Here is a 27,400-nt window from a genome sequence, read left to right as displayed (position 1 = left end):
TTTCGTTTCATCGCCCCGTTACGGTGCAAAATTTTGAAAACCAGCATGGACGTCTTTTCCAGAACTCTTGTTTTTCAGCCGCTGAATGCTTTCAATGATAAATTATGAACACGTTTTGAAGTGATTACACATATGATATAATTCCCATCGGAATATGGGTGTGTTTTCCTAATAATAGAACGGTTGCAGTCTTCTGGAGTTAAAATATCGAATTCTAAAGACCCTATCGAGGAGCTGAATTTTGATAAGTCGCAAAAAAAAAAACAACCCAAAAACGCCACAAACTCATTCGAGTAGCTGTCTCAACAAAAAACTTTGTGTAGTTGGTTTTTGCGAATATTTATTTCATTATGCATGGATTTGGCTGGCATTAAATCGTCAACAGAACTGAGCTGTGATGAGAGACTGGCAACAACGAACTTCATGTGTCCAGACGATTGTGTGCCAACGGCAATAAACTTTCTCCACACAACTTCTGAACTTGTACTTGTACTTTCATACACTACCGGCAAGAACAAGGCCAAACAGTTTTATGTATTAAAATAACTTTATCTACGATACAAAATCAACAGGACCCTTTTATAACAAGCTGACAACTATCTTTGATTATTGAGTTAAATATCAATATGCCGAAGACAAAGACAAATAAAACAGATGCGATAACGAATGACGATTTTGGTTATTGGGCTGCTGGTCCTAATTCAACAGAGAAAGTTATAGCATCTGTCCCAGAGGGTATGTGGCTGCATCCTGATGAAATAAAAGAAATTAAAGTTGATCCAGAACCACCTTCTTCTAAAGTGAGCAATGAAGGACAAAGTTCTAAAAAGAAGAAAAAAACAGAGACCGACACTACTGATGAAGCGCCACCTGTTAAGAAGAAAAAAATCGACAACATCAATCAAGTTGAGATTAAAACATCAGAAACTGTTGACATTGATTATCTACGTGATGAATATGAAAGTGGGGCAGAGTGGAATATCCGCCGAAGTTTCCTGGCAGCGCATGTTAATTCCTATACATTAGACCGTTTAATTTGCTTGTCTCGCTGCTTCATAAACAATGAAATTTATGGCTGTCGTTATCCTGATGAAGTTATGGTACTCTTAAAAACTTTAAGATTACCCTTATCAGGGGTTATCACAGACCAAAAAGATCGATTAAAGTCCAAGTACGAAATACCATTTGTTAAATCTTCAGAGACAGGAGGACCTGAATCAAAGATAAAACAAACTGGATCAGGGGCTGGCAAGTCGGAGAAAAATGTTAATAAAGGTATGATAAACTTTGTAAAAGCTGGAGAGAACTATCAGAGTTTAGATTATTCCAAAAAGAGTGAGGAAGGTAACAATGAAGTGGCAGAAAAGTTTGGAAAAGATGGGGATGAATATCATTCTCTGTATGATAAAATGGAGGGTCGTATAGCCAAAGATGAATTAGAAAAAAAGTTTACAAATATACCAGATAATTTAAGAAAACTATTGAATAAACCAGACATGAATGTAATCAGTCAAATTTATGAGGCAGCCCAAAAATGTAAATTTGTTGTAAAATCAGAAACAGAGGTTTGTTCTGATGGATTCGAAAGCTGTGTTTATTTGGACAACATTTTGGTAGGAAAGGGTCATGGTAAAAACAAAAAATTGGCACGAACAAATGCACATGCAGATGCACATGAAAAACTTTTAAAACCTAATATAAAACTATCTGGAACTCATCCAGATGGATTAACCTTTGTTTCTTCCGATGATTCTATAGCATCAGGAAGTGGCAAACCTGAAGTTACCGGAACAAAACCTGCCAGTAATAATTCACTTCATGTACCTGCCTCGCCGAAAAATTCTAAAGAAATCTGTCCTATAAATTTAGTACCAGTGCAAAGGGATTTTGGCCATTTGAAAAAAATCTTTCGAAATCTTAAGCCATTTTATTTAAGGGAACTTGGACCAGACAGCTTTGACTTTCCTGCCTCTTGTTTGCGTCAAACGTGTGATTTTCAAAAGTTTCCCCTTGTCTACGAGAACAGAATCACGGAAGAGGGGAACATAAGGTGTACATTGTCAATTAAATACTTTCCTGTTGCCGAAGGTGTGGCCAATTTATCAAAGCAAGCTGAACAGGAAGCTTCTCGGCAAGCCCTTGAGAAACTCCGTGACATTTCTTGGACAATACGATTCAAAGGTCAGACGGATTGTGGTAATGACCGGATGTCGAAAGATTCTCTCATGGGTGAAAATAAAGATGACATTATAGAGGAATCTGAACACGGTAAAAAGCTCACTGATTCAAACATTGGTAGCAAACTAATGCGTAAAATGGGGTGGACTGGTAAAGGAATTGGTAAAAATGAACAAGGTCGCGAGGATCCAGTATTAGTGAAACAAGTTATTCATCGATCAGGACTAGGTGCACTTGATTCAAATTCTTCTATGAAAAAATTTGAATCAGTGATGTATAAAATTGTGAAGGATTACTATTTTTCATATGAAGATACCGATATGGCTTTTGCGTCTGACTTTTCTAATGATGAACGAAAAGTTATTCACAATGCTTGTCGGAAATTTCAGCTTAAAAGCAAAAGTTATGGAACTGGTGAAGAACGGTATCTTGTTATCAGTCGTCCACGAAGTGCTGAAGAACTGTTTGCATATGTTAGAAGTAAAGGTGGAGAAACCACCAAGTATGTCCTTATTCCTCCAAGACTTGAACATTTTAAATAAACTTAAAAGACTAACCTTCATCCCCATACACCACAACTACATTAATGTCAAATTGAGTAAATCACAATTTGGCACTAGGGGATGTAATTTTCTGACCCTCTCCCCCAAATTGTTCCCTTTAAATGGAAGGAAATCTGGTTTTAAAACAATAATTGAAACCACTCTATTATTCCAAATCAAAGAATATAGATTTTATGTCTCCCAAAATCTTTTTCATTTGTGCGTTGCAATAAGAGAAAGGCAGTGTAATTTTTCAGATGTATTTCTTAAGTTATTGTCAATTATGCAAAGTGTTAGTTTTGCCAACATCTGACAATAACACCATGATTATCTTACTTAAATTATGATAGCATACCCTACAGTGGATACCTTGTTTTTGTTTAGTGTCACAAAAGCCTCTTCATGGTAGACATAATATGGTAAAATGGTAGGTATATGATATATAGAATACAATATGGCTGTTATAAAATTGGTTCCACATGAAAACATGGAACCAAATAGATACATACTGTAAAAGATGAGAGTTACACATATTCATGGAACTGAACCAAAGTAACAAGCCAAACTGTGACGCATAAGGCCCGTTGACACTTGGCCACAATAAGCATGTCATTCTCAGCACAGTACCAGGCTGCGATATATTTGACGAAATTGACCCGTTTATATTACTCTTAAAATAACCAGTCTCGGCACCGTGCCAGGTACGCCAAATGTGGAACTCTTCACAGAAAAGTTAATTTCAGTCCCTATGCAGATTACCTGCATGAAAACAATTATGGCGGTTGATTTAGTTTGAGCAGCCATTTTGACATGACTGTCAAAGTTCGCTTGGGAAAAAAGTCAGGGTTCATTTGCCGCATGTGCAGTAATCTGTACTGAAACCATGCTTAGACTAGATAGCGTTTACAATACACTACGAAAATTTAACCATGCCGTGTCTGGAACCGTGCACTTCAGTGTGCCAAATTGGCATGTACATGTACTCTGTATGGCATGCTTATATTTGACACTTCACGCTTAAAATTTGTAATGTAAATAGGTTTATACAATAGGCTTCCGCAACTAATATAGACATTGAACAAAAGACATGATAACTGCCACGCTATGAAAATGCACCACTGATTTGACTGAAAGTTCTGACAAGACATAAAGGACAATGTTGGTATGTGATATAATTGGGTAACCACATTCCAAATGTAATTTTAACACAGATCTTTACTAAGGTTGATCTATAACAGCAATTTGAAGAATCTGAAAGTGGCACAAATAAAACAAATCAGTTATTGTTACTGATTGAATTAGAGAGTGGTGACATCTACACAGACGATTTTGGAATGTTAATGCAAACATTAAAACCTCTTTCTCACATGCTGTCATCGTGGTCTAATGATGTTACATTCTGAATTGCAAGATTAAAGTGTAGCTTTCAAACAAGATTTACAATCATCTTTGAACCTGAATGATGATGGAAAAAACAGCGTTTTATACGCCCCCATCCATCGGGCGGTTTGTCGGTCTGTGGACGCTCTAGAGGCTAAAGTTTATATCCGATTGATTTTAAATTTATACACAGTGTTGAGGGTCATGAGATGAAGAAACCTATTGATTTTCTGTGATTTCTGATAATTACCGCCATAGTTATGGCCCTTGATCACTTTGAAAAATCTTGTGGACACTCTAGAGGCTAAAGTTAATATTTATACACAGTGTTTAAGGTCATGAGACGAAGAGCTCTATTGATTTTCAACAATTTCCGATAATCACTGCCAGGGTTATGGCCTTTTATCACTTTGAAAAATCTTGTGGATGCTCTAGAGACCAAAGTTATCATCTGATTGACTTTGGATTGATACACAGAGTTTAAGGTCTTGTGACCAACAAGTACTGGAACAGCTAAATCCATGATATTAAATGTTTTGTATACTAAACATTAGCATGGGGCAGAACTAAAAGCCAAAGAAATTCTAATGATTTTCTGATAATTACTTAATGAGTTGTTAATTAGATTTTAGTGTATTATAAATGTTTCATTACCGACAATAGAAAAAATATTGACAACTCTTGTTGACTGCTCGGATGACTTAGCTGCTGCGGGCGTATGTTTCGTTGTCTGGCAACCTATCTGATTTCAACTTTGTCAGTTTTTGTACAGCTGTTGAGGGATTTTTGAATATCTATATAAAAGGGGTGCGTTTTCATTGTCACTGTATATTAATTCTCTAAGGTTCAGTATCATGGATATGATTAATTGATAAAGTTATGTTACCCAAAAGATGTGGGTTATGTGTTTTTGAGTTTGATTTTTTCTTTTGAAAATACATATCTAAATATTAATTAATGAAATTATTTACAGTCAGCATTTATATATGATTGTCATAATCTTCATCGGTTTTGGTGGAGCGGGAGTCAACCTAGCTGAAAAGAGTACCAATTTTCTCCTATATGGTATCAATGCATGTATATCTGGTATCATTAGAATATAAGTCTGCCGGCTATCTGGTAGTAGGTATGGTATTCCACGCCCAAAATGCCATGCCCCCAACTAGGCTAGATTAGCTCAAAAGTGTACCACATGAAAATCGTACAGCAGTGTACTGTACATCTTCAGGCATCACAAGACACTGACAAAACATTTCTAGTGGTGGGGTACCCCTGCCAGAGCTATGTAATTGCCAGACATTTGTAGTGGTGGAGTTTCCCTGACAAGAGTTATCTAATTTCCAGACCACAGTGACTAAGTCCACAACAAACAGTTTGTGATATTCTTATTTCTGTGAGTAGCAAGATAGTCAAGCTGAGTAGGTTCAATAAATTTATTCTAGCGCTTTGACTCATGATAAATACAAATATACTTTTCAAGTTTTTATATAATAAAGGGTATGCTTATTGTATTAATATATTGGCACTGGTTTTTTACAAAAAGTACATAAATAAAACAAGTATATAAATAAAAGACAAATTTCCTTGAAACATGATATGGATTCCCATTTGTATTTGAAAATGACCCACCCAGTAGAGGGTTGCGAAAAATATTTCTTAATGAAATGGGGTTTAACTTCCTACTGTTCTGCTCCCATGCTGGGCTAATGAAGACGGGCATACGCCATATAGTGTGCTATGAGACAAATTTTGCCCGGGCAGCGGCACTATCGCCTACTCTTATATCGAATTCCAACTGCTAAGGGATCTTTTACGTGCATTCCAATGTATACACAGGACCTCGGTTTTTCGTATCAGCCGAAGGACTAGACAGCTGTCCTTGTCAGGGCCTCCGTCCTAAATATTTCTTAAAATAATTGCATCATTTCAATATTACAAATGATCAGTTCACCTTCCGAGTCTTTTTGAGTCTTCTTTAAAATCTCCCAAACCCCATGAATTCCACTACAGTTAGAGAAAGTGTATTACAAGGCCCATAAAGGCAGATAAATAGAATAAGCCAAAAAATAAAAAGCGATTTTTTTGTACAATCAAGGGCTATAATCTAGGAAGTTATGGTCTGAAATGCTCAAATATCGAAAGGGACTGAGATCTTTGGGATATAAAAAGTTTTGTCAAAATAAGATAAAAATTGTGACTACCTGAGGATTCACGACCTTTGTATAACAAAGTTTTACACAATTTGAGTACAAGGAGCAACCATTTTGTTGGGCAGTTTCCTTTCGATTTTCCCGATGGTGGAATGGTGATATATTTAAACTTTTTTTTAAAATCGGATAAAATTGTGACGTCTAGAGGATCAACATTCCACAAGCTAAAAAAATATGATATTTCGTACCATCAGGGGCCATAATCCAGGAAGTTACAGTTTTATATGCACAAATATAGAAAGGAACCAAGATCTTTGGGTTATAAACATACATTTCACGTTTCATCAAAACCGAATAAAAACTGTGACTTCTAGAGAGTCTACAACCTTGGTATTACATACTTTTAGACTATTTGCATACAAGGAGCGGCCATTTTGTCCATCAGTTACGATCGGATTTTTACGAAATTCAAACTCAACCTTTATTGAGGTGTAACGGTGATATATTTAAATGTTTTTTTAAAATTGAATACAACATGATTTTTTTTAACAATCAGTGGACATAATCCTGGAAGTCACGTTTCGACATGCGCGATTATCGAAAGGAGCCAAGACCTTTGTGATGTAAATATAAAGTTTCATCAAAATCAGATCAAAATTGTGACTGCTAGAGGGTCCACAACCTTGATATACCATACCTTTACACTATTTGTGTATGAGGAGCGCCCATTTTGTCTGACAGTTTCGGTCTGATTTTCACGAAATAATGGTGTTACGGTGATATATTCAAATGTTTTTTTTAAATCGCATAAAAATTGTGTCCTCTAGTGGGACCACAAGCTAAAAACGTGATTTTTCGTATTATCAGGGGCCACAATCCAGGAAGATGCACGATTATTGAAAAGAATCAAGATCTTTTGGTATAAGCATACATTTCAAGTTTAATCAAAATTGGATGAATATTGTGTCCTAGAGTGTCCACAAGCTAAAAATGTGATTTTTTCTTACAATCAGGGGCCGTAATCCATGTAGTTACAGTCCAATACATGCCAATTTCGAAAGGAACTGAGATCTTTGGGAGATAGACCTATATTTCAAGTTTCGCCAAAATCGGATAAAAATTGTGACCTGTAGTGTGTCCACGACAATATATATGAAAATGTGGGCATATAAAAAGATATTGTCAATAGAAAAGAGGGGAGCACACCCTTAGCCTGTTCACATGCTTCTATTTCATCTGAAGAACAGAACTAAATGTGGACTCAACTAGATAACTTGTGTGATAGTATACAAACAATTTTGTACTTAATTTTACTTTGATATGGTTTGATGTTTGAAAATTCTGATAAATATAACTCTGAACCAGCCACAATAGTATCATAATTCAATTACTAATTACTAAAAGTTAATGGATATGTATAGTTGTTGATTAAGAATTCAACATAATGTAACCTCTAGAAACTATTTTGGCGATCATTTCCAAACAGGAACTCTACATAATTATGTAAAATGATCTAATTATTTACATCTTGATATTTGATTTGCAGACTTCAACAAATTCAGAGACCCTGTAAAAACTTGGACTGCAACTTCAAAATCTTTTACTCCTACGTTTTATTCAAGAAATACACAAAAGAACATTTATAAATATTATACAGTATTATGCATGTCCATCTTCAAAACGTTTTTGTTTACCAGCCATAATGGCTGCCTTGAACAGTCTACAATAATAGTCCACAGCAACTGGTGTGTCATCATTGCCGGGTACAGGATAACTAATTAACCTGGGGTCACAGTTTGTATCGACAACTCCTACCGAAGGTATCATTAACTTGGCTGAATCAATCACAGCTATATGAGTGTCAAATACACTATTCAAACAATTTATAAAAATACACAATTCAGGTAATCGTGTAAATTGGGAAGTGACATTTGTAAAAGTTCCTCCCTTCCAATACCGACAGTGGGCATATTCTCCGCATTCCCTTGCAGTTTCTTCCACCAGAGGAAGTGTTTGACGATTACGACTAATAAACAGAATTATGCCACCACGATAGGCTATGTGTGCTGTAAAATTCAAGGCATCTTGTAGTAATGTCTTTGTTTGTTCCAAGTCGATGATATCCAGTCCTAATCTATTACCATAAATGTATGGAGCCATAAACGGATTGCGACATCCAGACTTATGTCCCAGGTGCACATTAGCAGAAAACAACTCTTTAATTGTCACTAAATGTTTTATATTAAAGTAATCATCATGTCGTAAAACCTTGACATTCTGAACCGAATCATCCAAGTCTGTTTCATTAACTGAAATTACACAAAACAAATCAAGTACAGTTAAAGGAAAAATCATAAATATATTCCAGTGAATATATATCGTTGACAAACAATCACCTTCTATTCTGCCTGGATAAAAATGTGCAGTGCTGTTACAATATACTTTCAGGTTTTTGGGGGAGGATGGTTGAGGTACAAAGGGCCGTTCAGCAAGCAATAGCATTTGTAGGTTATTGCAGAGTTGAACTCTTGGCAAAGTCGACAAACATTATCGAAAAGTGATTTGTCTGTCCAAAAATTGAAAATTGTACCTCGTATACACAGGGAAAAAATAATCGCTTTTGTTATTTGTAATCCTATATTAATGGAGAGAGAAATGGGGTTTAATGTCCACTTTATTTTGGGGCTAACATATGATCCAATTGATTTCAATAATTCTCTTTCACGTATAGATCTTTTGCCATGGGAGGAAATCGACGAAAACCCATGAGGTGGTTAGACAGGCGACCACTGCTCCTTGTCACGTACAAGCAGTGAATCGAAACCACACCTGAGACCTTATGATGTAACATGCACGCGTTTAACCATCCAGCCACCCAAATAACTAGACTATATTTCTACTGAAAATCATCTTAAGATAGATTGATGCCATTATGTCAAAATTTTAGGGAAAAGAGCATTACACTTTATCTCTAAGACACAAAACTATCATTAATAACAATCAAGGCGCCGAGCCTTGCCGCATTAAACACTTGTACAATGTACATTACATCATTTTACACAGACTTAGAGCCAGAGTGCCTCATTGAGTCTTGCTCTGGCTCGAGAGGTCCCAGATTTAATCCCTCAGGATTTTCCAGCCTGGCTTCCCCTTGTCAATGGTGCAGGCGAGGAAAAGTAGTTAATCAGATGGAATGAAAAAAACAAAATTCACTATGTAGGCTACTTGTGACGTTGGTGTGCATGTAAAAGAGCCCTGTAATTTGATGAAGATTGGTCAGAAACACCACTGACCGGGTAAAATTGTCACCTGGTACCACTGCATGGCATATGTCCATCTTCATTAGTCTGGTCAGGGCAGAAAAGTAATGTATATAAACATAGTTAAATATGTTGAGATAAATCTGATTAGCTTGTTTTTTTAGCTATGATTTGATGTTATAGTTTGACACTGCAAACTCATTTTGTCTATTAATGCCTGTAACGTTTTAAAGATAATTACATGTAGGCCTACAAATGTTTTACTATTATGATTAATTAAATAAAACCAGCCAGTGTAGCGACACAACTTTAGCATCACTACAAAAATTATCATTTAAATTAATCAATTGTTGTTTTTTGCCAATTTCGACATTAAATTTTAAATTACAATGTATTACACATGCTTGTCGCCCTGGAGACACGCAGGTAGAGAGAAGAGGTAGGCTATCTTATAGCATACTCCTCGCAGTGTTTCATTTGATTAGAGCTAATCCCACTAAACACTGCTTTTTTGGAAGCAAATATCTGTTCCAAATTATGACTGGTCAATAGTCCGATTAACAACCAATAGCTAACTGCGTAATAATATCGTTACATTTTAAACTAGGCTCCAAATTGGACCAAATATGTTTACATGTCTCCAGAGGCTATCAACCTGAATACAATGTAAACAATACTGTATGGAGACAAAGAATACTTTCACTGTTTTTAATACCTTAAATCACTGACCAAAGTTTTAGGGAAGACCCCAGATTAAGCGAAGGGCTGTCATGTTGCTGTACTTGGGATAGATTTAATACACACAATCCAGCAATGGGCAGAGAGGGATTTCTCAGACCATTGCTTCAGGAATATGATCTTATAGTTAAACCCCACTTCATTTTATATGTGCTTTGTGTAATTCCATACCAGGCAGAGAGTTTGCTTAGAATTACACACTGTTCATTTACCTGTTTGTGTGGGTTGAGATGACGTAGATGAATATAGACGCGAATTGCCTGCTGCCTTAACAAACTGTGACGATTGTCTTCTGAATTCTGAAATGCATAAAACATAAATTTTGGAACCTTAAAATAAACAAAGATAGGTTGCCAGGCAACGAAACATATATGCCCACAGCAGCTAAATCGTCTGGGCAGTCAACAAGAGTTGTCGCATATTTTTACTTTTTCAGTAATGAAACATTTATAATACACTAAAATCATTAGAATTTGTTTGGTTTTTATAAATTTCTGCCCCATGCTAACGTTTAGTATATGAAATATTTAATATCATGGATTTAGCTGTTCAATATCCTTCATTATTTGTTCGTTTCATGACCTTAAGCTTTGTGTATCAATCTGAAGTCAATCGGATGATAACATAAGCCTCTAGAGCTTCACAAGATTTTTCAAAGTGATCAAGAGCCATAACTTTGGCAGTAATTATTGGAAATCATTGAAAATCAATAGGATTCTTCGTCTCATGACCTCAACCACTGCGTATAAATTTAAAGTCTGGCAGTTATTATCCGAAATCGCTGAAAACCAATAGGCATCTTCGTCTCATGACATTAAACACTGTGTATAAGTTTAAAGTCAATCAGATATTAACTTTAGCCTCTAGAGCGTCCACAAGACACAAGCAATGTGGATGCCAGACCAACAGGACGGATAGACGGACGGGGGCAATGACAATATTCGACCACATTTCATTGTGGGAGTATAAAAATTGAACTATGTAATATGAATGTATATAAAGTGATTTTTATTCAAGTTATTAAAAAAGATTTTTGTGCCTCCTTCTTAGTCCATTCTACAGTAGCCTACAGTATTTACTATTATTGGGCTACACATTCTGAGTTCAGGGTGACCACCCGTCCTGCAGAATGCTTCCAAGTCCCGCGTCCCGAAAACCAGTTTACAGAAACAGACTTGATTTAGGAATGACATTGCTTCTGATCTCTTAAACGTGGACGAGAAATGGATGAAAGCATGGACAGGTCCATGATAAAGGTGATTAATTCTTCAATTAATGTGTCGTCCGCTACACCAGCAAATTTAATCAAATTATACTTCCCTTTGGTCTTTCCATGCCAGTTTGCAATGCTTATGTTGAGCGCATATTTTCACTGAAGAAAAATCATTGCAGAGATGACAGAACTAAACCAGGCATCATTAAAAATTATTAGATATGTGAAATTCAAATTAAATCAAACTTTAAATATTTGTGCCAGGCGTTTCACAAAATTAATTAAGAAATCGCAGATTATTAGAAGGCATGAAGTCGAACAAGAAGTACCCTACCCTCATAAACTCATTAAACTATCTTTTGATGTTATGCATTCAGGAGAAAATCACAAGTAATCACTAAAAAATCAGAGTATTTCAGTACCATATTTCTTGTTCTCAGATTGCTTGGAATGGCGTTTCTGGGCTTCTAGTTTTCAAATTTCCCCCCCCCCCCCCCACACACATCGCTATCTCACGCTCACGACGTTCGGGGTGAGCTGTTCCGTCGCCCATGGAGTCGCAGAAAATAAGAGGGTTTTTGAGTAACATAACATATATTTTTTCTGAAATGTCCCGCAATATGATCAAGCAAGGTGGTCACCCTATACACAACTCGTGTTGGCTAGCCTTCCTACCACTGATTTTAAAATGTTCATTATGTCTTAAATTTGGATATTAGAATCCCATATTTTCACGACAAGATAGCAACATCAATATTGATTGAAATGGACCAATATTGAATTCTTTTTCGTGTTTTTAATTTCGAATATTAGCCTATTATTATGGAAATTGGCGGATCTCTAACCAATAATAGGCAGACAATCACTCAATCAATCATAATCACGGAGCTGAACACTGCAAAATTGTCCGCTTCTATTCATCGCTATGCCAGTTACCACACTGACGGACATGTACAAAGATACAATGAATTACCAAATGTGCAAAATGTTTTAAAATTTCTTCTCAACACGTTTACCAAGGGCATCGCCATTTTGGTCAACGGGTGATAACTCTTGTTATTGACCTACATTACCAATCTGTTTCACAGCGTAGTGTTCAGTGTGCTAGACATCACACGAGAGCTGGAAACTGTACCAATTTAACGGTAAATATTTTACATTTTGGACGCCTGGCATTGTTGATATGTGATGATTACTCGATGAAAAATTATGCAAATGTAGCAAAACAATGGGAGCACCCGCTCACCTGAAAATCAGTAAAGCTCATTGCATTTGCAAAAATAGCATTTATCTTTTGCGCTGTTTAAGAATCGCGCAATATATTGAATCGACACCTGGTCCTCATTGTTTAATCCTGAGTTTTATTTATAAATATACCGAGAATACAATTTGTGTAGGCCATCGAATTTGTTTTAAAAATATTTTATTTTTTGTCTTATTTATGTCCAAAATATGCATTTATCATTTTTGACAATTCAGAACTACTTACCAAGTCGATCACGCATGATTTATTCGCAGATTTGTTGCCATCTCCGCTGAATTATGCTTTAACACGTCTGATATGTATAGGATATTAACCTATCCGAGGTTGATATGATAGAGAAGACGCGGGTGAAACCCATTAAATGTCCTCAATCATATCATTCCGAAGGGGGAAAGGTTTATATCCGACATATTATAACGTCATAGTTTTAATCGCGTCATTAAACTAAAAGAATTCTTCCATTTGAAGTCAACGATGATTCGATAATGTTTTGATAACTTTCGCTAAATAATGAAAATTACCGAATGTTCGTGCAGTTTTTTTTTTTAAACTATACCTTCTCGCCATTTTGGAGAAAAGCTTCATATGAATTGAAAGCAAAAATAAAATGGATAGTAATATATTATCACTATCAGACGAAGACCCCTTTTAGCCAACAGATTGAATGTGAAATAGATAAATGCAAATTCCGACGAGGATCTACTATAGTTGCTAGTCAAAAAGCTGAAGAAAGTTTGGATCAGAAGGCAATGTGTTGCGATTTTTCTGACTGTGAACCTGAAAGGTTTTTAGTATGTTCTTAGAATTTGACGGGCTGTGTTAAGGGGACCGTCCCCAAAAATTCTTAACGAAGGGAGTGTTGGGCTATAAATACTTTCAAGCCTTGTTTGGAGTGTGTGGAGAAATAATTCTACATGTGGGCGAAAAGAAAATTCTGAAAGATATTTTAGACATGGATAATCGAAGTGTTGAGGGTAAGTTGAAAGTTTCCTTAAGATATTTTTATAAGCCTATAAATTAAATAAATAATAATCGTTTTCTATAGCGCTGAACTTTCAGTTATCTGACTATAGTTATTTTGTACATATCGAATTATCGAGGGTAAGTTGAATTTTTCTTCTGGTATTTTTTATGAGCTTTTGTAACCCATAATTTCTGTGTGCATATCTTTCAGGTGTCAGAGTATACACAAGAACAAAAGTGATTTGCTACATGAAAGAGGGTTGAGTTCCAGCAATGCAACTGATGCAAAAAATACGAAATTAAGTGTCCGATCCAAATATACCGATAAGTACACCTGCTTCGGTACTGAATGTACCATAAACATTTGTAATTGTCAAGAGAATAAAAATAAAAAAAGTGATTTCTGTGTTCTTTGTAATATTTCATCAATGTCACCAGAGGCTGATTTAGAGGTTGATATGAACCGAATATATCAATCTATGGTGACGTCATGACAGGTTGATATGAGATATAACTTGTATGCACATCAAAGAAAAAACTACCGCCAGTTATATACATATATCGCAGTTTCTGTAGCTTGATATTTTCTTCCTTTTTTTTTTAAATTTCACTTATTCCATATTTTGAGAGGCAAATTATATCTTCATCCTGGTGACCAGCTTCACCATGTCAAGGTAGCAGCTATATATCATGGTGACTGATGGTATGTGATGGTATGTGATGTCGTGGTGTCGCCCTTCATAAGGCGACAACCTGACATTTTAACTCGACACCACGATGTTGTTGTTGTTGTTAGTTTTTAACGTCCGCTTCCACCGAAGGTGATATCGCAGACAAGTTGTCTTTTTTTTTTATTTTCATTATCTTAGCGCACGCGCAGGGGTCTTTCCTGTGGGAGGAAACCGGAGTAAACCCACGAGGTTGAGAAGGCGCCCCTATCTCCAAGCCACATACGCTCACACCAGGGATCGAAACCACAACCGCAAGCCAGAGGTGACCGGCCAGCTAGAGGTCGAAGCGTGACACTCTAGACCACTAGGCCATCCCAACCCCCCAGACACCACGATGTTCATGTGGTACACTTTTGAACTAATCTAGACTAGTTGGGGGCATGTCATTTTGGGCGGGGAATCCCACACCCACCACCAGAAACCCGGCAGACTTACATTCTGATGATACCAGATATACATACATTGATACCTTATAGGAGAACATTGGTACACTTTTCAGCTAGGTTAACCCCCTGGGCACCCGCTCTAATTGCACGTAAAGGTTTCCCTCATAGTACACTCATGTATAGGGTATGTCCGTCTTCATTAGCCCAGTCGGAGCTGAACAAATTGAAGCGAAATGGAGTTGAACTGTTCTGCTCCGACTGGGCTAATGAAGACGGGCTTACGCCATACAGTATGAGGGAAATTTTGCCTGGATAGCGGCGCCACGGCCTACTCTTATATCGAATTCTAACTGCCAATGGATCTTTTACGTGCATGCCCATGTATACACGGTACCTCGGTTTTTCGTCCCATCCGAACGACTAGACAGCTGTCCTTGTCAGGCCCTCCTTCCTGTACCCCTGCTAAATAATCTCGATGAACTTTCTCGGCGAGCCCCGGGAGAGAACCCACGACCAAGAGGCTAGCAAGCCAGCGTCTTACTCACTTAGCCACCGTGGCTCCCGGAGCAGAACAGTGGGACGTTAAACCCCATTTCATTTCATTTCCCTACTTTTCTGCACTGATCGAACTATTGAAGACAGGCGCATACGCTATGCACTGTGATATGACCAAAATTTTCAATGGTCCGTGCATGGCATTTCTTCATCGAATTTCAACTATGAAGGTTTCTGTTATGTGCACGCCAATGGTTTCACAGGAGCTTGTTTTGTTTTTTTTGTACCATCTATAGACATCTAGACACTGTTCTTTGCCAGGCCCTTTGTCTTGCACTACCGACAGGGAGAAGCCACGCTGCAAAATCCCGAAAATACGACATTTTTACGCGACATTACGACGGTGTTTTTATTAAAATTGATACGGACATTCATAATTATAGTGCATTAGCCATGCACAACATCCTACTTGTGGTTTTATATCCCGTATCTTGATTGGCTTTAGTTCAGGACATAGTATATTTAGCCCTGCCTTCATATTATATACTCTTCAAAAAAAGTAGGGGATATTCAGAAACAATACAAAACTGCGGAAATGTACTGCTGTTTTATTAGAGGTAACCAGTGTATGTTAATAACAGGTCAATTGCGTACACATGAACATAAACAGTTCATATGGGCTGCTTATCTGACGGCCCCATTTCACTCGCAAAGTACAGTGTCAAAAGTGAAAATGGACGTTTTTGATTTTTGTTAATAATGAAATTGCTCCACCCATCCTCAGACATTCAGCAATTCGTCGTGGCATGCTCCTAATCAACCGTCCAATCACGATTTGGGGCAATCTGACCCACTCCTCTTGCAGTGCCACGGCCAATTCTTGCAGTGTTGTCGGTTGACGCATTATCATCTTGAAAGATGAAACGTCGACATGCACGTTGAGCAAAGGGAAGAAATATCGGTGCCAGGATGTGGTCACGGTAGTACACACCAGTGATCCTTCCTTGTACAATATGCAAGTCCGTTCTGCCAGTCATAGTGATTCCTCCCCACACCATAACAGACCCACGCCCGAATCTGTCATGCTGTCTGACGTTAACGTTAGCATGACGCTCATTAAATTTTACACGCCTCGGTGAAATCCAGAGTAAATCTGGACTCATCTGAGAACATCGCACGCGCCCATCGACGATTACCCCAATTTCTACGCTGCCTACACCATTGACGCCTGTTTGCCACGTGCTGGGGAGTTAATGGAGGCACAACACATTAAGCACGTTGGCTACTGCTCGCCGTGTAGAACCCATTTGAAGCATGCCGATAGCACGTAGACGTTCATCATGTTGAAGACGTCTCATTGCAAATTAAACGTAACACACTAAAGCAAAGATACGCTAAACAGTAAATCTTATGCAAGAAACGATAGGAAAGCAAACATGGATATTGTAAACGAGCACGCGGCAGTTTCCATCAACCCTTCTTTGAAGTGTCAAATTTGACAATGAACCTCTCCCACGTGTATGGCGCTATTGCGTGTTGCACATGCAGCTCAGTGGTTCTGTTGGGGCGATAAGTTCTTCATCTGTGAATATACTCTCAAAGCATGTCACGTGTCCATGAATATTTATCATATCACAACCTGGATAGGTATTTGCCTGGAATTGCCTTCCATTACTTTCTTACACAAGGGAACCAATTTCAAATCAAGCTTTTTAATTAAAACGGCTAAAACTTAGTGGCATACCTGGAATTGCATCCCATTACGTTCTTACACAAGGGAACCAATTTCAAATCAAGCTATATAACATCTCTCTCTTGAGAAATCGTAGTTTGTTTACATCGCGCTACTGAACATCAGCCATGTTTGACCTCGTTACATGTAACTGGAATAGTCGAAGACGGATGGAGGCGTTGTTTTGGCTTTAAGTCGTTTAGGCCAACTTGGATGTTAAGGAAGTTGTTTCGGCCCAGTAGAATATGAATTTTATTTTTTAAGGGGTCCAAGACCACAGTTGTTTGTCCAACTGACTTGAATATTTAATTGGACCCGAGGGCTGCAGCGTTTTGATATTATTATTGTTCGATTTATATAGCGCTTCATTACACGTGAAGTGTTTCTAAGCGCATATCACAAACATATACTTCAAACACACAGAAACAATCAAAATCAGGAGAACATAATTAAACACAGCTGCCTGTTAGGCGCTATTATTCAAAGGTTTATATCCAACAAATCAACCGGCTAATCTCTATATTGAACTCAGTCGAGGTATTACCTGATGAACACCTACACCAAGTAGAGTTCAAAAATAAAAACGAAGTTTAAAAGAATCAACTTCATTAACAAAAATTAAACAATCAAAAACTAAACAGATAAATCAAATTCAAACGAAACAAATAAAACAAAGAAAATGAAAAAAGCAGTTCATTACCATTCTACATTAACAAAATAAAGGAAATCAACTTGTGAAAAATTTTCAAAAATGTTATATAACTTAAACATAACTATCATTCACAAAAATAATACATGTATAAATTATTATTCTAAAAATTACTGACTGTTATAAAAGATTTAAATGAAACAGATTAAGCTTTCACCCCACTGAAATTTGTTGTAAGTACATGTCATGTACATTATGTAAGATTTAGATAAAGAGCTGTCCGTTCCTGCTATAAAACCTCAAAAATAGATAATGCAAAATGAATATATTGAAATTTATCTCACATTACTATTATCTGATTGAATCCAAGCCGGAATATCTAAAGTTTAAATAATTAATCTGAACAATCAGCGTTGATGTTTCTAGTGGGTTACCCGCAGTTCCGTGCACCTCACGCCAAAAACCTGCCGTTGACAGACTGTTTCATTGACTAATTCCTCACACCATCCAGAACGCAAGTTATTGATATAAACTACATACAGATTTTATCCCGAACTGGCACGTGATGGAAATAACTTGATCCAGAATATGCGCAAGTCATCGCGGGTTGCATAGTTATTCCTTTGCATAAGACTTTGCCTTGAGAACTCTCGAAAATTTTAAACTTGAATTTAGGCTGGAGTGATGACAAACTAATTGTATATGTAACCTAATTTATCACGAAGCCTTCAAATCGGTTCCCGCCCCTTGCTTTGCTTATTTACGTGGGCTATCAGCTAAATTGAGATAAAATAATATTTTGTATCAATAATTATTGTGTATACTATGCCGTTGATTCTGTGCCAATCGGATAATTATTATTTAGTTTATACGCTACAAACTGTATCTCCAAATGGAGATAATTTAGATAAATATATTTTTAATATTTATTTACAGCTGATCACTTCAGAACCATTGTACTTTGGAAAACTAATAAAGTGTTTATAAAAAATGCCACATTTCCAGACTTAGCTCTCAAAACCCAAGTGGCTTAATGAGCAGTTTCTGCGGAATAAGCAAGTGGAAACAGAACATAATATTAATCCAATCAAAAAACAATAGTATTTAACGCAAGCTTCTTAATAAGTATTACTGCCGCAAAACAAACGGGCGAATTTTCCTATTTCTAACCGAATGTACCCGATTTAGAGATCCCTGTCTACCCTTTACGCGAAATGCAAGTCTCCCAATTTACGCAGACGCACTCGTAATGTTTATTTTCTGAAAATGAAACGATGTCGAAATATGTGAAATTTACAAGAGTAGTGGAATTTTATCAAACTTCTAGGCGTTAAGGCTTGACGAAGAGCAACGAGGTGATAATTGCTGGTATGTCACCAAGTTTTGGCAGTTTGAAATAAAAACTGGAGACATGACGAGGAATTTTAGAGTCGTAGTATCTCATGGAACAGACAGTATACTTCAATACAATGCAACAGTTCAATTCTACATTTTTATGTCAAGCTGGATACATACGGTTACAATGCATAATAGATGACATTGGCATACTTAAAATTAACATCTTTCTCTCAACCCCAACTCCTGTAAAAGTCTAACCCAATGATATCTAATCTTAATTGGCCGGTTTGGGCTTTTTAACAGATTTGCTTACGTCATGGCTTAAAATTCTGCAAATAATGAATTTGATTGGATGGTTACAGTGATGCAATTAGTAAATTTCCAATCACGCGTTAAACATGAGATTCTGGTTTCCACGGAATCAGCTATGTTTAGTTTTTATAAATCTTTTTATATTATGTCAAGCATTCACTCATTTTTATTTAAGTGCATATGCGATAATATGACTTCTATACAATGTGTGAATCTGATAATTAGCCAAAGATATAAATATTATTGATAAAATGCTACTAATTTAAAGAGCAAAAATTCTACCAATCTTACTAGAAAAGCCAGGAATTATCGCATCGATTCAAAACAGATGATTTGTGCCTGTGTCAGGTTAGATTATGTGCTTAATTGTAGTTGAATGTGGCAGAAATGTAATAAATGGCAATATTCAATCGTTGTTTTGAAGAACAAATTGACAGTTTTGTTGTTTGATGTTCGATCTGATTCGCTTCGGGATTTTGCCATGTAAACTATACTATAGTATCATCTCTTATCTCGAAACACGAAGGGCTGAGAGATAAGGTTTCTTATCTAGATTGGAACGAGGATGGCAACGCGTATCAGTCGGCACCTGATTGCCACCATCCCAGAGGTGATCAAGTAGCTTTATCAAAAGGCGCCTTAACAAATGGAATGAGCCGACGAATTTCCTTTCTAGTTCTCCCTTTCCCACTCCATGCTAGACTAGGTTTTCATGTACATAACCTTATTGGCCTAAAATATAATGAATGATTTAAGTATATATCAAGGATATGGCCCGAGGGGCGAATTAGTTTATCATTTGAACTGGGCTGCAGTCATGTTACATACCAACTTATAGGTTTTAAGGCCAAGGGAGGGCATGTCACAAGAAATTATTGAATGAGGTTCGTTACATATTTGAATATGTTGAAATTTGCATTTGATGCATCCAATTCATCATTATGATAAGATATATGCATTAAGTTTTGCAAGTCATCATGATAAAACGTATACTTTACCAGTGTTTATTACAATTATACGTGTCAAGAAATGGGTAGGTTAGTTGTACAAGTGTATTATCTAAGCTATAAATAGTATATTGTTCAGCTACTTAAGAAATGACCTGAATTTTCGTATCTGTAAATGTTGGATATATGACAATTTATGTCTACTTCAAAACTTGTAGCGTGTTTGTTTTTGGCTCGAAAATCCGCCCCAGATCCTTTTTTTTTCACTTCAGCATACAAATTTTTTAAAACTAATATGCATGGTAGCGGTTCTAACTGACCAGAAATTAGGTAAAGATAGAAAATTAACCGGTGGTCAGGTTGTATTAAATATTTTTTTCATGTTATCAGCAGGAACCAACATGGATGTCGTAGAGAGATTTAAAGTAAATCGTGATAAGGGGCTAGCCAGTGGCTGTATTTCCTTAATGGAGGGCATTCCTGGTGTCGATACTTTAAAACCTTGTCAAGAGATTCTAAAAAAAGCTACAACACACTTGTTAGTAAGTTCTCAATTTATGTTGACAGGCGGACGCCAATAATACTTAATCGTTAAACGTACTGTTTCGTAAACTGATAGATAAAACCCGTATCAAAGCCCACCCCATCGGCAATTTTAGTTCTGTATTCTGTTTTGTTATCTTTTATTCGTATGACAGATTTATACCGGTGGTCTGGTAAATGTATAATTGCTTTCATTGATGGTGGTGTGGTGGTCGAGCATATACAAAACTATCAAGGGTATTTAATTAGGTGCGGGTTTCTCGATCTTTTAGAAAGCCTCTATGTTTTAATGGGTACTTATCCTCTGCATTGCCTTATTTATTTCTGTAATTATTTTTTATAGGAGTCTGAGCTAAATACATCACGAACATTTGCCTATGGACCCGAACAGGGTGACGAAGAAGTAAGACGCGTACTAGCCAGCTTCTTAACGGAACAATATGGCCACGAGGACCCCGTCGATGCGTAAGTTTCCAGTGCTTTGGGGCGAAAATTCAGCCTGGGTTACCCTTTAACTTTTTGACTACTGTAGTACAAGGCCTGACTGAAAAGTTCTAAGCCTGAAAAGGATAGATCAATTTGGTTGAAACAAACTTTTGTCACCAACAAGTACAATCATTGAATGAATCATAGGCATAAGAACTGCAACTGTAGTGTTATTATTGTCTTCGTACCAGACCATCTTGTAAACCTTCCCATTGAAATCACAAGAAATGGACAAAAACTGGCTATAGGGCAGTCAGCAAGTACCTGCAACTGAAAGAACTACCCCAACACAGATAAATGCCAACACTGTCTCCACTTTAGGGGATGGTGCCCCTTCCTTTTCCACATTAAAGAAGTGGGCTGCGGAATTTAAGCATGGCAGAGAGAGCCTTGACGATGACACGCGTCATGGAAAGCCATCAGCAGCAACAATTCAAGAAAACACTACCCGGGTGCATGACATGACGAGCTATAACAGTTAAAAACTAGATAATGTAAAGGGAATATGCTAAAAATTTCAGTCAAATTGCTCCACTCTGAACCAAGATATAAGGGATTCAATATTAGTCTAGTCTCAAACGTTATTAAGTTAGGTTTGAATTTCAGGCCTAGTCTCAATCATAATTACTAAAGTCGGTAGGATAAAAAAACATAGTTTCGATTATCCATTTTTGGATTAAATCATTAATGAGCGTTGAGCAGCAAATCGGATTCAAATCCAGTGAAAATCCGACACATAAGATGGCATCGAGAGTTGAATAAGGTCTTTTCATGTTAATAAATGTCTATATTATAACATTTCAAGTCCAAAGAAAGACCTGCAATAGGCAGATTTAGCTTTTGCATGATGTATGTTTAACAATGTTGTAGGCATATCTCATGAGAGGGTTGAGCACATTATCGCCACAGAGTTAGGAATGACAAAAGTTTCTGTACGATAGGTGCCAAAAGCTCTTTACTGTGGATCAGAAACGTGTCAGATTCCTGACGCCACATGACCATTAAAGCCATTTGGAAGCAGATCCTGATAAGTTTTTGGACAGATTTGTAACCATGAGTGAGACTTATTTTCCAAAAATGAAAAGGGAAAATAGCCGGTCGTCATTTTCCTAGTAATGAAATGGTCATGTCAGCTGTGAACTGTTTTTTTAGGGTGGCTGAAGAAAAGTTCTTCCTGAATGGCATCAAGGCCTTGCAACATCGTCGGCAAAAGTGTGTACACCTGGAAGGGAACTATGTAGAAAAAAATAAATGGAAACCATCGACTTTATACAGGTCTTTCACAGATAGCCCTCGTATCATATAGTACAGGATGCCGCAAATTTGACTGGAACCGGAATAGGTTCTCGATTATTCTTGGGGCCCGCTTTCCGCTCGGTACCTTATCTCTTTTCAGTTTCATTAAAGCGACCTTAGCATTTGACATCTAAGTGGTAGAAATATAATATACAAAATGTTACTTAATAGAATTAAGCCAAACCGGGTACTGAATTAAATCGCGTCACCGTGGTGGCCGTGTGACTGAACTGGGTACACTTATCTTGAATAATGTTACAGAATGGGCTTAACGTCTCTTCAACACAATACTTGAATGTGGGCCGCGTGAGTAGGAGAATTTGGACTAGACAGTGGCGTTTTCTCCTAGTCTTGTTCAATTTCTAACATTCTGTGTTTAACTAATTAAAATAATGCATATAAATTTTATACATATCAGACGATAAATGTTTATAAAGGGTTCACAATGTCCTACAAAGTGAAACAAGGACGATAACTCTAGAAGTAGTTAACGGAGATTAAATAGGATTCTTGGTCTCATTGATATAAACAACTTATACGTTCACGGCAATATTTGCACGAATAGACCTCGGTTTTGACTCCCTCCCAAAAGACTAGACACACCTTTCTTGTCAGCCACACAGAGTAGTCATGCACTAGTACTAATTTAGCGAACGGTAAACACATTAACAGAACACAGTTCTTATGGGATACAATCACTAGTTTTATGTATATATATTGACCTCAAGTTTACTAAATGTCATTGTGCTTGATAACGATAAGAGGATACTTGTCGAAACGTCGTGCTTTTAGAATAAAACCAGTGATTGTATCCCATAATTTAGTACTAATTTAGCCAAAAATAAAAATTGATTTATGTCATAATGGCGGATTCGTTTCTTTTTCAATCGGCTATTTCAAACATCAAACAGTAGCAGCAGGCTATAATCAGATGATTAAGATCCATTGCTTACTACCCAGAAAGGTGATTAGGGTAGAATTTTATGCTTTATGTAGGGAACTGTGGTAAGCAATTTTATGTTTTATTTTACTATAAAATAATAAAGCATTTATCAATGAATATATTTGTTTTAGGGATAAAATAATCTTAACAGCAGGAGCTACACAGGGAGCGCATCTTATGGCGACACTACTATTTGGTCATGGAACCACATGTTTTATAGAAGATCCTACCTATTTTATCATGCATAAAATGTTATCACAGGATCTGAAGATGAATTTAATACCAGGTATATTTAAATGTATAATTGGGTATTTGAATTATTATCCCCCTGTGTTTTGCGAAAGTGGGCGCCTATTAAATTGGTCCCCTCCGTCCTTCCACCATGCCCCCCTCCCGTCCCTCCCATCACACTGTTTGAAGACCAATAACTTTATTTCTAGTGAATAATCTTGCCTAAATGAAAGTTACAAGTCAAAGTTGACCAAATTCAGATTATGTCATGACGCTTGTCTCCCAAAACAAAACAATGCATGCTTTACAAGATATATGATATAGAAATAAGGTGACCAGTCTTGACGGTGGTTGTGCCAATTAAAACGTCAATTAACATTAAGAAATTCTGTTTATTTTTATACGCCCACGTTGAAATGTGGTCGTATATTGCCGTCGCCTCCGTCCGCTTGTCGGTCCATCCGTTCGTCGTCAACAATTTCCTGTGATCAGACTACATTTATTATCTGATCATTTTAAATTTATATAATGTTGTTTATATTAATGAGACGAAGAATCCTATTTAATCTCCGCTAACTACCTCTAGAGTTATCGTCCTTGTTTTCTTGTTTTACTTTGTAGAACATTGTGAACGCTCTATAGACAACATTTATCGTCCGATATGTATGAAATTTATATGCATTATTTTAATTAGTAAAGCACAGAAACCTATTGAATTTCGGTAATTTCCGTAAATAACTTCAAGAGTTATGGTCCTAGGTCAGGGGCGTAAATGTGGGGTGGGGTGGGGGGTGTACCACCACCCCAGGAAAAAAAATAGTCGGTCGCAAAATCAGTGCAGTCGGTCGCAAAATCAGTGCAGTCGGTCGCAAAATAAGAGCAGTCGGTATCAAAATAAGTGCTGACTGCACACGTCTCGCTACTCACGCAAAACTTTAGTATAAAATAACCTTGTCAACTTAATGTGTTTCACTCTTATTCTGTTGTGAGTATGTAGGTCTAAGAACAAAATTTCCCCCAGGGAGAAAAATAGTCGATCTCAAAATAAGTGCAGTCACTGCAGTCGGTCTCAAAATTATGCATCGCCGTCTTAATAAATTAATGAGGTAAACAAATAATACCAGAATAGATCCCAAATACTAGTCGGTCGCAAAATCAGTGCAGTCGGTCGTAAGATATGAGCAGTCGGTATCAAAATAAATGCTCACTGCACACGTCACTCTACTCACGCAAAACTTTAGTATAAAATAACCTTGTCGACTTATCATGTTTGAAAAAAAAATGTTTTTCACCCCATGGCAAAAAAATAGTCGGTCTCAAAAAAAAGTGCTCACCGCAGTCGGTCGCAGACTAAATGAATTAATGGGGTGTTTTCTGACCATCAGAATTCTGCAAAATCTCTCCCCAAAGTCCAGGGCATTTCAGAGACCAAGTAAGCGCCCCATTGAGGTAAAGTGCCCTCAGGCCCAGTCCTCAAAAATTAAAAGCTCAGTTACATATCGGCGCTCAATTCCATTATGCCATCATTCTTCAACTCCTTCTCTGGCTTTTACTATCTCATCACTATCATATTCACAGTTACAGTGAATCGCCCAGTTAGTAGTACCACTAGTGCGTGGGTCAAAAGACTGTAGAATTGTTAGTTCTACTCTCACAAAACAGGCGACATTGACAGATAGGCCTCAAGATTCTGTCCCATTTCTTATCCTCTCGTTAACGAGAATTTGGATCCATTTGCCATGACATTGACTAAAATTGTCAAGCCCAGTCCCAAAAATTAAAAGCTCGGTTACACATCTCAAATTTTTTCGAACCTGCGGCGCTCGATTCCATTATAACATCATTCTTCCACTCCTCTGTTGTCTTATACTGTCTCAGCACTATCATATTCACGGTTATACTGAACTGCCTAGTTTTGTTAGTAGTACCACTGGCACTGGTGTGTGGGTCGTGGGGCGTCAGACTATACAAAAGTTCTCTCAACTCTTGCAAAACAGGCGGAATTGACAGGGGGTAGATCTCGAGATTTTGTCTAATTAACTCACATTTCTGACCCCCTCGTCCACAAGAATTTCTCCCAGCAATGACCTCAAATGCTAAGATATTGACTCAATTTTTCAAAATTTTCTCAGGTTGCTCAGTGTTATAAGCACAATCATATATGACATAAACTTTATGTCAACTTAAATAAAACTGCTTTCCAGCGAGACAACGATCGGCAAACAACTATATAATTATACAATACCATCTATGTTCTACCGGGACGCTTAATGTTATAGCCAGTATTTTGTTGACATTCATTGTGGGGTGGGATTGTGGCTGAGGTCGCGCCCTAGATTTGGACCCCCCCCCCCCCTACCGCTATCTAGATCCGCTACTTCACATGGCCCCTACAAAACTCGCACCTGTGGTGCTCGGTTCCTGACTGTGTCACTCGTACTAGGGGTATGGGCATCAGTCGGTCGCATTTGCGCTAAACACCCCCCAAACAAAATCGTTATGTACACCCCTGTCCTAGGTTCACTTGTTGTATTAAATTCATATGCTTTATTTGAATTAGTAAAACGCTATTGAATTTCAGCAATTTCTGTAAATATCTTTTTGAGTTATGGCCTATGTTTCACTTTGTTGAACCCTGTAAACCCTCTATCAACAAGAGTTATCATTCGATCTGTATTAAATTCATCTGCATTATTTAAATTATAAAACGAAGAAGCCTATAGCATTTCAACATTTTCGTAGTTATGGCCCTTGTTACACCTTGTTTAACCTTGTAAACGCTCTAACGACTAAAATTATCATCGGATCTGTATGAAATTTATAGGCCTTATTTGAATTAGTAAAACAAAGAAGCATATTGAATGTCACGAATTTGCGTTTATTGCTTCTAGATTTCTGGCCCTTTTTTGACTTCGTTGAACCATTTAAACACTCTATAACGACTAAAGTTATCATCTGATATGTTTTAAATTTTGTGCATTATTTAAATTAGTAAAACGAAGAAACCTATTGAATTTCAGCAATTTCCGTTTATTAATTCTAGAGTTATAGCCCTTGCTTCACTTTGTTGAACCCCCTGTGAACGCTCTAACGACTAAAGTTATTATTCGATCTATATGAAATTTATATGCATGATTTTGATTAGTAAAACGAAGAAGCCTATAAAAATTCAACAATTTCCGTATATAACTTCTAAAGTTATGACCCTTGTATCACTTTTGAACCTTGTGAACGCTCCGACGACAATAGTTAGCGTCTGATCTGTTTGAAATTGATATCAGTGTCTTGTAAATGCACCCATTAGCTACAAAAGAATATGCGACAACCCTTGACGACTGCACGGACGATTTGGCTGCTGTTGGCGTATGTTTCGTTGCCTGATAACCTACCTTTAATTATAGTAAAACTAGATAGTGAGGGTATGGACGTAGAAGAATTAGATAGATTATTAACTCAACATAAACCCGCTGTTATACCGGAAGATCAACTCTTCTGGTCATTTATATATACCATACCTGTATATCACAACCCTACTGGTATATCATATTCACCAGGTAATGTACTATATTTTATACCAGGCTTTATACAGTACTTTTATGTCACATTTAATAGGTATTACCATA

At 37.1% G+C, this 27,400-nt stretch overlaps 3 protein-coding genes across 4 annotated transcripts in view; 2 read left to right on the top strand and 1 right to left on the bottom strand.

Moving 5' to 3' along the window:
* Positions 1 to 33: 33 nt before the first annotated feature.
* On the top strand, positions 34 to 5,063 carry LOC126808819 (uncharacterized). Its single transcript, XM_050533794.2, has one exon. It carries the CDS (start codon positions 627 to 629, stop codon positions 2,718 to 2,720), a length of 2,094 nt encoding a protein of 697 aa, XP_050389751.1. The 5' UTR covers positions 34 to 626; the 3' UTR covers positions 2,721 to 5,063.
* A 2,776-nt stretch (positions 5,064 to 7,839) lies between these two features.
* Positions 7,840 to 12,511, bottom strand: LOC126808833 (28S ribosomal protein S2, mitochondrial). The gene is made up of 3 exons (XM_050533823.2): positions 12,435 to 12,511; positions 10,461 to 10,547; positions 7,840 to 8,559 (listed from the first exon to the last, which is right to left on the bottom strand). Exons 1-3 carry the CDS (start codon positions 12,490 to 12,492, stop codon positions 7,910 to 7,912), a joined length of 795 nt encoding a protein of 264 aa, XP_050389780.1. The 5' UTR covers positions 12,493 to 12,511; the 3' UTR covers positions 7,840 to 7,909.
* Positions 12,512 to 12,518: 7 nt separating this feature from the next.
* Positions 12,519 to 27,400, top strand: part of LOC126808825 (uncharacterized) — a 28,939-nt gene continuing 14,057 nt past the window's right edge. Inside the window, exons 1-5 of one of the 2 annotated variants that reach the window (XM_050533811.1) lie at positions 12,519 to 12,606; positions 20,669 to 20,820; positions 21,165 to 21,286; positions 23,678 to 23,832; positions 27,179 to 27,331. In XM_050533811.1, the coding sequence (XP_050389768.1) occupies positions 20,680 to 20,820; positions 21,165 to 21,286; positions 23,678 to 23,832; positions 27,179 to 27,331 (571 nt within the window). In that variant the 5' untranslated portion in view covers positions 12,519 to 12,606; positions 20,669 to 20,679. The remainder of the gene's footprint in view (positions 12,607 to 20,668; positions 20,821 to 21,164; positions 21,287 to 23,677; positions 23,833 to 27,178; positions 27,332 to 27,400) is intronic. The other variant, XM_050533812.1, reaches the window with a different exon arrangement.

The sequence above is a fragment of the Patella vulgata genome, chromosome 1 (genome assembly GCF_932274485.2).
Source record: "Patella vulgata chromosome 1, xgPatVulg1.2, whole genome shotgun sequence".
NCBI lineage: Eukaryota > Metazoa > Mollusca > Gastropoda > Patellidae > Patella > Patella vulgata.
Note: the sequence above shows the minus strand (reverse complement) of the source record. Positions and strands in the feature narration are given on the sequence as shown.